The 14,256-nt window shown below is 34.9% G+C and overlaps 1 protein-coding gene across 3 annotated transcripts in view; it reads left to right on the plus strand.

Moving 5' to 3' along the window:
• Positions 1 to 9,107: 9,107 nt before the first annotated feature.
• ccl38a.3 (chemokine (C-C motif) ligand 38, duplicate 3) overlaps positions 9,108 to 14,256 on the plus strand; it is a 35,364-nt gene continuing 30,215 nt past the window's right edge. For 2 of the 3 annotated variants that reach the window (XR_012395346.1, XM_068215371.1), the window contains exon 1: positions 9,116 to 9,337. Coding sequence is in view for 2 of the 3 variants with exons in the window: in XM_068215371.1 (XP_068071472.1) it covers positions 9,319 to 9,337 (19 nt within the window). In the remaining variant the exon portion in view is untranslated. Of the gene's footprint in view, positions 9,338 to 14,256 lie in introns of all 3 variants that reach the window. The other variant, NM_001386386.1, reaches the window with a different exon arrangement.

Below are 14,256 nucleotides of genomic sequence, written 5' to 3' on the forward strand. Positions count from 1 at the left end.
GTAGAGGCTGCCCTAAATATTTAATTGTAACGTAGCATTAAATTTAAACTAATTCCAGTGGTGCAACACAAAAACATTTAGGGCCCTATCATACACCCGGCGCAAGGTGCAGCGCAATAGTCTTTTACTACTTTAAGCTTGGCGCAAGGGTCATTTTGAGGCATTACGCCACGCTGTTTAAATAGCAAATGCATTTGTGCTCAAATGTGCGCCCATAGGTGTTCTGGTCTAAAAAAGCAGGCGTATTTTGGCGTGTTGCTATTTTGAGAAACTGTAAATAGTCTGATTTTTAGACCAGAACAAAGTCGGTCTATTGTCTGGCACAAAGTGCACCTGGCGTACACACTACACACAAGATGCAATATGCAAAAATCTTTACATATGAAAAAGATATATTAAGGATATATATATAGGATATAAATATAAATGATTAAAATATTACAAAACATATTCATTTCTAGCCTACATGAATTTAAAAACCACTGCCTTCATACTTTCTTCATCTCGGGAGGCTTTTTCAGTTCATTTAATTTGCTTTTGTATAATGTTATTATTATTAGCAGTATTATTTATTATATCCATATTTATATTTGTTTTATTAAAAACAAGCTTAGATTTGTCCACCTGTCAGGTTTTAGACCATATGGGGCATAGCAGGTGTATTTGCAAATAACTCAGTATTTTGACCAAACTTTGTTATTATTAATCATTTATTCGTTTGCTGGAAATTAGAAATGAATTTAGAAATAGTTTTGAAACAAATCTTTGCGCTTAACAAACAAAATTAATTATTTATAGGCTAATTGATGTCTGTGCGGTAAGGTTTCCCTATCCACGAGAGCAAAAGCGAAAGTGAACTTACTTTGTCATGTTAATAGCAATGCACTTATGGCGCAACGCAGCTAGCTCTTAAAGGTAATGGAAGATGAGACTCTGATTGGTTTATTCTCAAAACACACCTATAACTCATAAATAAAATAAACTCAACCCTTTTAGACTATGCGCCATGGCGCAAAGCGGATTTAATTTAAGTTAGCAAAAATGCGTTCTGACACGCCCTGAAAGCGTTTGCGCCCTGCGTTTTGCGCTCTGCGCATGGACCGTCAAAATAGAGCCCTTAGTGTTGTGTACTGTAAGTTGTAACACAGTGTCCCTTTACGTCACATCTAGGCTACGTTTTAACTTGCGCTGATGGCCCCAGGTGTTTAATTAGGGCCGGAGCTAAAATATGCAGGACAGTGGCCCCCCAGGAGCAGAATTGGACACCCCTGATCTGTACTGTATGTAAACAAGCCAAAAGCTGTGATAAACATTAAATGTGACATTTCAAATATACAAATAAAGACAATAACTCAATAGTTTGGAATATTGTGAAACATCAGTATGAATGCTTTGGATTAATTCCTAACCTTGGGTAAATTACAGTGGGAAGAATATGAGAAAATTTAAGATGCTTAACCCAGATTTCTATTTACCTGTTTTTAGATCAGCCCAGAGCTAAATTGTATTCAGTCCATAACTATGAGCAAAATAACAAAATAGATATATATTTTGTTTAATTCCCCTAAAATTTAATTTCGAAGGAGGCACGGTGGCTCAGTGGTTAGCAATGTAGCATCACAACAAGAAGGTCACTGGTTCGAGTCCCGGATGGACCATTTTTGTGTTAGCAGTCCATTCCGCTGTGGTGACCGCTGAAATAGCGAGTAAACTGAAGGTAAATGAATGAATCCATTTCTGTGTTTGTGTATAAATATGGAAAGCCAGGCCAGACTGATGGACAGTACAGTAATCGTGCTACACACAGGACGTCCCTGTGGAGACAGTACATAATGTTTTCAGCAGATCCCTGTGCTGCATTAGCGTCTGCGTGAATGATGCCTTCCTGTTTGTTGCATCATGTACTGTGTGTCCTCGGAAACTCAAGCACAGGGTGGATTCTCATCTGCTCTTTTTCTTGACAGCAGGATATGATAAGCAGGGAACACCTGACCCCCTTCCTCACTGCCGCTCACGAAATGTTCTGTGATGGAAAATGACCACTTAAGGACAAGCTATACAGAGCTGAGGAAAACCGGTATTTTTGTTCTGGTATTTTTGCTTTTTTTTTGTTTGCTTAAAATATGACGCTGATAATTATACAGTTCACTATACAGATCAAGTGTGCCGATTGATCTCAAAAAACACTTTTATTTATTTTTTTGTTTTTTGGTGAAAACTGTGATTCTTGGATTCAAATCAAGTTTTTTTTATGAAATGCTTTTTACAATAATTATCATTCAAAAGCAGCTTCACAAAATACACGCTTTTACATTACAACAAAAAAAAAGAGTTACAATAAGGTGTTGTGTATACACTTGACAGTACAGAATATACAGTTAAAATTAAAACTATTAAACCCCCTTTGAATTTTTTCTTTTTTAAATATTTCCCAAATGATGCTTAACAGAGCAAGGACATTTTTACAGTATGTCTGATAATATTTTTTTCGTCTGGAGAAAGTCTTACTTGTTTTATTTCAATATTATTAGGCCCTTTAAGCTATATTTATTTTTGATAGTCTACAGAACAAACATCATTATATCATTATACAATAACTATACATACAGTAAATATCATTATACAATAACTTGCCTAATCACCCTAACCTGCCTAGTTAACCTAATTAACCTAGTTAAGCCTTTAAATGTCACTTTAAGCTGTATAGAAGTGTCTTGAAAAATATCTAGTAGAATATTATTTACTGTCTTCATGGCAAAGATAAAATAAATCAGTTATTAGAAATGAGTTATTAAAACTATTATGTTTAGAAATGATAAACATAATAATAATTCAATAAATAATAATTCAGGGGGTTTAATAATTCTGGCTTCAACTGTACTATATCGTTAACCTGTATTTATACAGTTTTTAGTGTGCATATAATAGGTTTATATAATTACAAACATTTTACATTTTTAAATTTACTATACATTTAGTGGCCTTTTTATGTATTTACAACAACAACAACACTGCAAAAAATGCTTTTCTTGCTTAGATTTTTTCTCTTTTTTCTAGTCTAAATATCTAAAAATTCCTAAATCAAGAAGAATTTTCTAGACAAGCAAAACACATTGTCTCGTTTTGAGAAATAATATGCCAATATTAAGTGAGTTTTTCCTTAAAACAATCAAAATAATTGTTTTTTCTTTTGATATAAGATTATTTTGCTTACCCCATTGGCAGATTATTTTGCTTATTTTAAGGAAAAACTCACTTAATATTGGCATATTATTTCTCAAAACGAGACAATGTGTTTTGCTTGTCTAGAAAATTCTTCTTGATTTAGGAATTTTTAGATATTTAGACTAGAAAAAAGAGAAAAAATCTAAGCAAGAAAAGCATTTTTTGCAGTGAATGTACTTTTGTGTTCATACTGTATTGCACAATATATTTATATATAATAACTTTAACTGGTAAAAGCTATTAGTTACTAGTTAATTAGTTAAAGTTATTAGTAACTTATGAAGTTATGGTAACTAATGATCTTAACTTTTACAATTTGATTGTAATTCAGTAATGTGCACCGTTTATAAAGCTGCTTGTTTAAAACAATAATGAGTGTGATTGTGAACAGCGTTATATACATAAACTTAAATTGAATTGAATTGGGGCGTCACCAGCAAGAAGGTCGCTGGTTCGAGTCCCCGCTGGGTCAGTTAACATTTCTGTGTGGAGTTTGCATGTTCTCACCTTGTTCTTGGGGATTTCCTCTGAGTAATTCTGATGAACTGAGGTCACATGTTTGTAGAGTAATTTATGATGGCTTTGAACATGGCTCAGTCAAGGACTAGAATTATCTGTTGTATAATACAGAATTGATGTTCTCATAAATAAACATACTGCAGATTCATTCGGCATAGGAGCGTTGGAATGGTGTATTGTGGACAGACGAGACAGTTAGAGCCGACTGGCAGCACAGCCTGACAGGTTTGGCAAAAAAACAACAACAACAATGATTGTTTTTGGCCAAGAGCACCTCAGAGCATCTGTGATGTTTTCTGGAGGAAGCATTATGGTTTTGGGCCGCTCTGGTCTGAATTCCACACACGTCCAGAGAGCACTGAGGGGAATGTGAGCATGTTGACCTCAAATGGACACAGCAATAACAAAACAATGACATGTGCTACTCAAGGAAAGCCACAAATGAAGGGTTTAGAATGATGAAATGAGGTGTTGGGCAGCACTGTGGCTTAGAGGCTAGCACTGTTGCCTCACAGCAAGAAGGTCGCTTGTTCGAGTTTCGGTGGGTTTTCTTTTCTCTAGGTGCTCCAGTTTCCCCCAAAGTCCAAAGACATTCAGTATAAGTACACTGAATAAACTAAGTTGTCTGTAGTGTATGAGTGTTCCCAATACTGGGTTGCGGCTGCAAGGGCATCCACTGTGTAAATAGCATCTAAAACGTGGGAAAGAAAACGTTAGCTAAGTAGTGCCATTTTTTAAACTCAAGTTAATGAACTGATTCTTTCACTGTATGAGACTTGTCACGAAAATTTTAGCACTGAAATTTATTTTTTAAAAAAACGTCAATTTGCTGCTAATATTTAAGCACTATTTAGCGCGTGCTTAAACACCGTTGATTTGCCATAGTGCTCAAATGTTAGTGGGATTTGGACGTTTTTAAAATTTCATTTCCAGGACACACTGTAACATACAACACAAGGGTGTGCTACAGAGGACTGTATTGTTTTATCACTCACTGGGTTACATGGGTTGAAGCAGGGAAACTTTCCTACGGTGTTTACCTGGTGTCATGAGTTGAAGCCTAGGAGGACATTTAAGCGTATTACTTTTAAAGACAGTGATTTTGTTTGATGCCTAATATGCGTTTAATTGTTAAACTTTAAAAGTTAAACTTAACTAAATGATTTTAAAGTGATGTTTACACCATATCTGCATTTTGAATCGCAGCAACAGCTTGAGGTTTGTAGTCCACATGTTGTTGCAATGTTTACCTGTATACTTCCGGGTTTCTTCCCACTGCAGCCTCGCTTTTTGTGTTTTTAAAATGGTGGCCGCATATTTTCATTGACATTTTTATTTATTTTAATTATTATTATTAGCATTATTTTCTTTGGTAATTATTGAAAAATGTAAAATTAATAAAAACACTTGTTTAATTTTTTTTAATACAAATAAATGCATATGGGTCAAAAAAATCCCCTGACCTTGACTCCTTCCCATGTTAAACCATGAGGAAGAGGAAGATTTTCATAATTCGAATGCTCCCAAACATCCGCCGCTCCAGATAAATCCCTCAGGAAGTGCAGCTGGTTTTGGGACTCAACTCACTGTATCCCTGTGTGTGTAAATGCATGTAAATGAGTGAGTGGGACACACTAGATTGCATAACAGCCAGCATTGTGTTCATCACTTTTGGACTTGGAGATTGAATATTCGGAAAGAAATATGATACAGTATTCTGGCAGGCCAGTGAAAATAGCAGCGGAAAATCAATCACGTTCATTCTGACAGAACTATATATGGTTTTCAAGATAAGGATATCAGAGAGAAGGATATACTGTACCGAAATGTCAGTGCTTGTAATCAGATCCATGCTTCATAAATGCTGCTGATAAGATCATTCGCGACTAAAAGGAATGTGGCTGTAAAGATGGTCTGAACACAGATGGTGGAAGATATAATAAAGGTAAAAGATTTTACAGCTCTCGCTTCTGTTCACAATTAGTCCACATTATGCAACCGGTTCCCTGTAATCTTTTTGGCAACCCAAAATTTTGATCTGTCAAGTCAAATTATCTCATTCTAAATATGTTTTGCAGTGGAGAAAATGAGTACAGCAGGGAAAAAAACATTCTTCTGCGTGTTTTTTTGGGGTCAAAGGGTGTACATCTAGAAGGCACTTTTGCGAATGTAAAAGTATGAACAAGTTCAGTTACTGATTGTAATTTTGGGCTGCTGAACAGGCCTATTTTTCTGTTGGTATTGAAGTTTTCACATTTTTTTGCAACTATAATGTGGTATTTTGGAGTTTTGATTTGGAGTTTTAATTAAAAAACAATTAATTTAAAGGGCACCAATGATGAAAATCATCTTTTGTAAGCTGTTTGGACAGAGCTGTGTAGGCTTAGTGTGTTCACTGTCATATTGGCGTGATATAAACAATAAGTCTCTTTTTTTTTTTTTAATTCCTGATGTTAAAACAGGATCCAAATCCCTCCTATTTTGAGGCCCACCGCAACGGGATGTAGAAGTGTGGTTTCCCCACCCACCAAATTGATTGACAGGCACGTATTAGCATGTCTTCATAGTAACATATATAATCATATCAACAATACAGGACATCTGCAAAGTAACCAGGATTAAAAGATCTGTTCAGCTCTCTGTGATCATCAGCCGTCATCAAATGTAACCTAGAATGAGTTTTACAAGTTTAAAATGTTTCTAAAACAGTGCATGTTTGTAATGAATTACAGCAATTTTACTGTCTTATGAGCACAGCCGCATAGCAGTACAATTATAAAAGAAGATGCTTCAATCCCGGTTTGTGGACGTTAAATCAGGTTTATTTCATACATTAATGGATACGAATGTCCATACAGCAGTGGATATTAACATGTATCCTGTCACATTTGTGTGAAAAAACAGTGCAAATTTAACATGTGCGTGCATGAGTGCGTGAGTGAGTGAGTGCGTGCGTGCGTGCGTGTGTGTGTTTAGCGACATTGTGTGTGACTCATCAAAAGGCTTGAATTAACTCCACAACAAATACATCAAATAATCATTGGTGAAGTTTTTACTGTAGTATTTCTCACAAACATTACGAGAGATCTGCTTCCTTCTTGTCTGTCAATGTGCTGATTATCTGACGCAGTAGAGGCGAAAATTGAGCCACACTCTGACAGGACCTTGGTATTTGTGAGTGGGGAGAACTAGCATTTAAGGCAAAGGCAACAAAAACAGCTATAAGATGCTCAGAGCTGAAAATTTCAAACTTCTGAAAGGTGTAATAAATAATCTCATGGGTGTTTTGAGCTTAAACTTTACAGACACATTCTGGAGACATAAAAATGTATCTTATGCCTTGAAAAAGTGGTAGAATAGGTCTTTAATAGTTTAATAGCTCTTTAAGTAAATATTTAAGAACATATGAAAAATAAAATTTAAGTAAATAAAATTTTATTAAAATAAAAAGGTTCATGAAATAATAAATAACACGTTTTCATAATGGTTAAATGTGTATTACAGTATTAGATGTATTAGAGTGTTACCTTATTCAAATATTGGATAATAGCTATTGATGAATCTGTATTTACATTAAATTTATGGAAGTAACAATAACAGGGCTGCATTTAAACCTGCTTAAATAAATGTCATAGTTTTTCCCATCTGTTCAGCAGAAAAGAAGACATTTAGGAGAATGTCAGAAACCTCCACAGTATTTTTTTCATACAGTGTAATGTCAGTGGATATCAGTTTCCAGCATTCTTCAAAATCTTTTTTTATAAACAATCCAAGGTTTGGACCACTTTAGGTTAAGTAAATGATTAGTAATTTTTATGGGTGAATTATCTCTTTATTGCAGTCAAAACTACTCAAAAAATTGAAAATATTTCTAAAACTTATTTTAAACTTCATAGTACACACCAATGGCGACATGGTGGCTCAGTGGTTAGCACTGTCGCCTCAAAGCAAGAAGGTTGCTGGTATGATCCCCGGATGATCTATTTGGCATTTCTGTGTGGAGTTTGCATGTTCTCCCTGTGTTCGTGTGGGTTTCCTCTCTGTGCTCCGGTTTCCCCCACAGTCCAAAGACATGCTCTATAGGTGAACTGAATTCACTAAATTGTTCATAGTGTATGTGTGTGAATGAGTGTGTATGGATGTTTCCCAGTACTGGGTTGCAGCTTGAAGGGCATTGGCTGTGTAAAACATATGCTGGATAAGTTGGTGGCTCATTCCATAGCGGCGACAGCTGATGAATAGAGGGACTTAGCCAAAGGAAACTCAATGAATGAGTATGTACCAATATTAGTGTATCTGTGTTAGTGTAATATTTATAACTATAATTAATTATAATTAATAATGTAATATTTATAACTATAATTAACTATAATTAGTGTAATTAGTGCAGCATTGTAGTTGATCTATTCTACCTAATATTTTTCTACTAAAAACATCTTTAAAATAAAAGTAATGACATGCCAAAGTATACCATCTTCCGAGATTCCCATAGCTGAATTTAGAGACCCGGGGTCACAAGAGTCAAGGTTAGCCTGTTGCTCATGGAAGCTCACATTAACTATCTAATTGTTTCTGACATGGAGAGCTCATGTTGACAGAGCTGAAGATGAGCTGGCTGACAGCAATGCTGAACAGCGCTGAACCCGGGCCATGCACGAGGCCTCACGAGTCTAGCTGTTACTCAGCGCTAAGACCTCAAGAAACTCTCAAGTATGTGAGGAGAATGTCTCTTATATGCAGCAAACCTGATTAGCAGCTTCATGATAAGTTACATTCTCTGTCTCTGGAACATTTTGCAGGGCATTTAATGTGTATGCTGAAATTCAGCCTGGTATTTATATTAATATTTTTCTACAATTGACACTATTGTTCAAATGTTCAAAGGCATAACTCAACTTTCTTTTATAAATCACTCCAGTATTTAATGTTAGTCTAGGTTGGTTTGATTTCTGAGGGAAAAAAGTTCCTCATAATAAAAGGTGGGAATCACAAAACTTGCATAATTGCAGTTAATTGTGAGTGTTTGTCTCCCCCTAACGCACAGCAATGTATAGCACAGGTAAATATTGTTGTAAATAGATGCTGTGAGGAATTTCACTCATAAAAGGTTATTATTACATACATTACATATTACCTTCAAATGTGTTTTGAGAAAGTACAGCAGTTTCGGCGCGACAATCTCACTCTGTAAACTCAGAGCATCGTTTTCCACTCAGAAAGAGATTCAGAAACGTCTGACAGTTGTTTGGATTTGCTGACAACCGATTGGCTAACATGTATTTTGTGGGCGGGTCTTTGAAGAGAAGTGATGAATGGCTCTGATTGACAGGACGGGACTAATTTATAAATTCTTTATTCTGGTTGGTCAATCGCCTGAAGGCATCTTTCCTGTTTACGTTGACGACGCTGTTTCATCGTTAAAATCAGAACGGACAGGCATTATACAGTTTCTACTGTATGTAAAGTATAGCATACCTTAATTATCAGACGCCAAGAAGTCACGTGGCGACGGCTGTTTTTGACTAAATGACCTTTTTGGATTTCAGTATATTGCTGTGAAATGTTACGGTATTGATGTGGAGGCTCTGTACAGGTAAGATTCTGAAGTAAAATCACCAATGTCCACGTGTTTATCAGCTTACAACATGCAAACAAAACATTATTAATTTTATTATTAGTTTTGTTGTTTATAATGGGAATTGAATTGGTTTTGAGGAAAACTGTAAAGGTCCACTTCGTCTCTACTAATACAGTAGGTGGTTGTCAAACTTAATCCAAAACACAAGAAACAATTAGAATGTACCATATTTTATGATTTACATTTGATGGTTGCAAAATATTTATATTTAGCTCTTTTTCATATACACTTGTACATGCAGCTAGACATGGGCTGGTATAATTTTCTGACAGTATGATAATGTTGGACCACGGTTACATGGTATTGTGATTACTGCTATAAAATAAGTTCTTTTTTAAATATCTGGGTAGAAAAAAAAAACTTTTCCTATTGAACACAATTTTATTTTAAGAAACATTTTGAAAAAAATTCGGAGCAGTAAACATGATCAGGCTATAGTTTAAATAAATTATTGTCTTCTGCTCTCTTTATTAGTTTAAAAAACACAAAATATATTTAAAAACCTTGCATATATCTTGGGAAAAGTATAAAAGAACATTTCAGTGGTATTAAATACTTGACTTTTCAAACCACTGTAAACCATGAAACCGGGTTTCATCCCATGCCTACATGCAGCCTGATGTTGTGATGTCTGAGGTTTCATATGTTTGTTGCTCTTTCCAAGAAAGAAAAACAGGATGCAATAGAGATTTGTCTATGAGTGGGCCGGGAGCAATATCCCTTTGTACAGACTGTGGGTAAAACTTGTCTGACCATGGCCGAGTACTGAACTTCTCTCCTCTGCGCGTTGGTGAAGGATATGTAAGGGCAGTGTCCTCACTGTCTTGTCCAAATGTACAACCCAGCCCACTCATGCTTAGATAGTCACAATAGTCCATTCATATTTATCAGTGCCCTCACATTACTGAGGTCTACTTTGTTTTTATTCATTTATACACATTTCCTGTTGTGGTGATTATCACAGATGATAGCTTGTGGAAATGAGAATTGCTTGGCTCAGTTATCATAAAAAACTGGTGTATTGCATTCCTGTATTTACAAAATAAAATCTGATATTAATGTTATTTTTTTGCATTCATGTAATAAAATATAATATTATGTACAGTTTTAGTCAGAATTATTAGCCTCCTGAAGTATTGCACCACTTATTTATTTTTTCCCCAATTTCTGTCTAACAGAGAGAAGATTTTTTCAACACATTTCTAATCATAAGTTTTAATAACTCATTTCTAATAACTGATTTATTTTATCTTTGCATTGATGACAGTAAATAATATTTAACTCGATATTATTCAAGACACTTCTATACAGCTTAAAGTCACATTTAAAGACTTAACTAGGTGAATTAGGTTAACTAGGCAGGTTAGGGCAATAAGGCAAGTTAATGTATAACGATGGTTTGTTGTGTAGTTTATCGAGAGAAAAAAATATAGCTTAAAGGGGCTAACAAGTTTGTACCTAAAATGGTGTTTAAAAAGTTAAAAACGGCTTTTATTCTAGCCGAAATAAAACAAATAAGACTTTCTCCAGAAGAAAAAATATTATCAGACAAACAGTGAAAATTTCCTTGCTTTGTTAAACATAATTTGGAGAATATTTAAAAAAAGAATAAAAAAATTTGAAGGAGGCTAATAATTTTGACTTCCACTGTATATATATTGTTATATATATGTATTGCGATATGAATTTAATTTCACCCGCTGCATATGGTGGCATACAATTTTATCTGCATAAAATCATGTCAAAAGACATGTAATTTAGGTGAATTAGGTAGTCTTAATTGTCTTTAGTGTATGTGTGTGAATGAGAGTGTATGGATGTGTCCCAGTGATGAGTTGCAGCTGGAAGGGCATCCGCTGCGTAAAACCTTTGGTGGATAAGTTCGTGGTTCATTCCGCTGTGGCGACCATGGATTAATAAAGGGACTAAGCCGACAAGTAAATGATTGATGAATTTAATAAACAAATTAAAAGCATAAATACATTTAAAGAAAAAGATACAATTGAAAATTGAAAGATTGATAAAACTAATCTTTACTAATGGTACAATTCCTTATGTCAAATTGCTTTTAAAATCCTCACACAGCGACAGGCCTCAATCACATAAAAAAAAAAAAATTATAATACAGACTCAACATTGCATATGCTGAGATGTGACTATTGCAAGTAAACACAGTGGAATATCAATGCTAAAACGCTATATTTGGGCTGTACAATATTACTTCACATCTTGACTATTATAATGCACTTCTCACTGGGCTTCCTTCTCCATAAACTCCGTCTGGTTCAGAACCATGCAGCTCGTGTCATCTCTAGGGCTTCATCTCGTGAGCATATCACACTACTTCTTTATCAGCTTCACTGGCTTCCGGTGGTTTCGTATTAATTATAAAATACTACTTTCACTTTCAAGGCACTTCATAATCTTGCTCCTCAACATCTCACCAAACTTCTTCATATGTATACCCCTTCTCACACTCTTAGATTAGCCAACTCTTTCTCCCTAGTGCCACCTTGCACCACATTGTTAGCTAGATTTTTTCGCTCCGCAGCTCCTCGACTATGGAACTCACTTCCCCTGGACATAAGGAGCAGTGATAGCCTTCACACTTTTAAATCTCGTCTCAAGACCCATCTTTTTAAGCAGGCTTTCTTCTGATTTATCTTTTATCATGTTATTTTATACTCATGGTGTGTTTGTACCTGCAATTCCTTATGTATTTAAAATCTTGTTTAGCAACATTTTTAAAATAGTTTTATTTGTTCTGGTATGATTGTTGAGATATATATTATTGACTTATTGATTGACTTATTGGTGGAAATATATTGTATTGACTCACTCCCACAATACTAGGCTTGCTTGCTAGAATATTGCTGTGGTTCACTAGCTGTGTGTGTTTAGTGGTTCCTAGAGTGAAATTACAGCACATACATACACAAGTAGAAGTTTTGGCACAATTTGTTTGCTGTATTTTTGATTGGTGGAAGTTTATGTAGTTTAATTTTAGCTTAAAACATCTTATCAACCACAGCAATGCTTTTTAAATATATATTTTTGGTCGCAATGTTAATGTTTTTATTCACCTTGCTGTTGGTTTGTTTCATTCATTGCCTATAATAATGCATAAATATTTGTTTTTATTTCCTTATGGGAAAATGTATGAAAAACTTAACTTCTGCAACTTGCACTCAGGAAAAAACTGGGCAGCCATTGTATTTCTGTATTGATTTATTCAACTGTGAAAGGCTATAAAGCAAAGTTTTTGATTGTTATTTTTTTATTGTCAACTTTGCAGATAATATTTACCAATTTTCTTCAGCTCTAGATTGTAGTTACATAGACAAAGTCAGTCTTAATGACATGTATCACTATATATGGCTTTCTGTCTCTGTCTTTTTACATTTCCAGCAGAACATGGTCTGATCACTTAGAAAAGTAGATGTACTGTTATGTGTACAGTACATGAATCTGTACCTCGGACTGCCTGACCCATCACTACTATACATGTCAGTTTGAGTGAATATCTGTACTGGGAATTGTCTTCTTTCTACAGCCAAGAAAAACACTGGTGACGATGCACCATGTTCAAAGCCCTCTTCCATGAAATGTCAAAGAGGAATTTGTGCTAGATGTGCAATTTTATAGCTGCACTCACACACACGTAATGCACTGAAAGACTGACCTTTGACTCCTAAGGTGGAGGGTGTATAGGAGGGGATCTTAAATGTCCTGTGCGTTTGGATAAAGTTCAACATGTGATTTCTCATTTGGCAGATTTACAGCTTGAGAAAAGTGATGAGGTGATGAACACATAAGGTACGCATCAAGAAAAATATTGAAAGTATGTTTTTGGAGAAAAGGAGTCATCTGATATGTCTGAGAGAGATGGAAAGAACGATGATCCATTGCTGCTGAGCTTTGAGTACTTCTCAAATCTCCAGGGTCATTGAAACATCAAGTAATCTTTAAAAGCCAATAACTGGATACTGTCGTAGTGTTATGTAGTCAGAAAAAACGTATTGAAATTACTTTGAGCTTCATCTTTCAAATATTTTATATAAAGTAAAGAAATCAGCTGGGCTGCATTGGTGATCTGCTAGCTCTAAACTGAGGTTGAAATGTCTTCTGGTGCTCTTGTCAGGGTTTGTTTACATCTTCTTGAGAGTTTCATCTCTAAAGGAATTTTCCCAAACTCAGCTGAAGGAACTCCCAGCTGTGCTCTCCTGGGTCAAAACCCCTGCCCCGTATCAGGAGAGTTTCAAGACACTGATTTGTGTGTTTGGACAAAGATTGTAAAATTTGAAGCCAAATGAGAACTTTAAAGGAATCGTTCACCCATAAATCAATATTATGTCATTATTTACTCAGCTCTGGTGTCATGTCAAACACTCATGCCATAAATTGATCTCTGGAAAACATAATTTGGATGGAGAAATGACAATTTTAAATTGGGCTTGTTATTTTACTTTGTTATTTTCCGTTCTTGAGTTTGTTTGAAATAGATGTGTTATGATTATTTGTTATGGCATTTGGCAAAGATGTTCTCACACATTTATATTAATGTTTTCTTACTTTAGCATTACAAAAGTGGTTTCTGTCCTTGTATTATCAGATATGATATATAATAGTAATTTTAGAAATGTAACTTGAGCGATCTACGACTAGGGTTGGATACTGAAATTCAAATATATAAAATATGAATTAATGTATACTTTAATTGTATTCTAAATGCATAATTATATTGTTCAATTATATTGATTAAAATATTTTTTGTCATGATTTTTTGGCTCAAAAGTATCGTTTTAGGCACTGTTTTGCCACTGGAACTGTTTAAAAAGTAATGCTACAGCACCAGTATCGAAATAACCCCAAAC

Source organism: Danio rerio, chromosome 20 (assembly GCF_049306965.1).
Source record: "Danio rerio strain Tuebingen ecotype United States chromosome 20, GRCz12tu, whole genome shotgun sequence".
NCBI classification, from domain to species: Eukaryota; Metazoa; Chordata; class Actinopteri; order Cypriniformes; family Danionidae; genus Danio; species Danio rerio.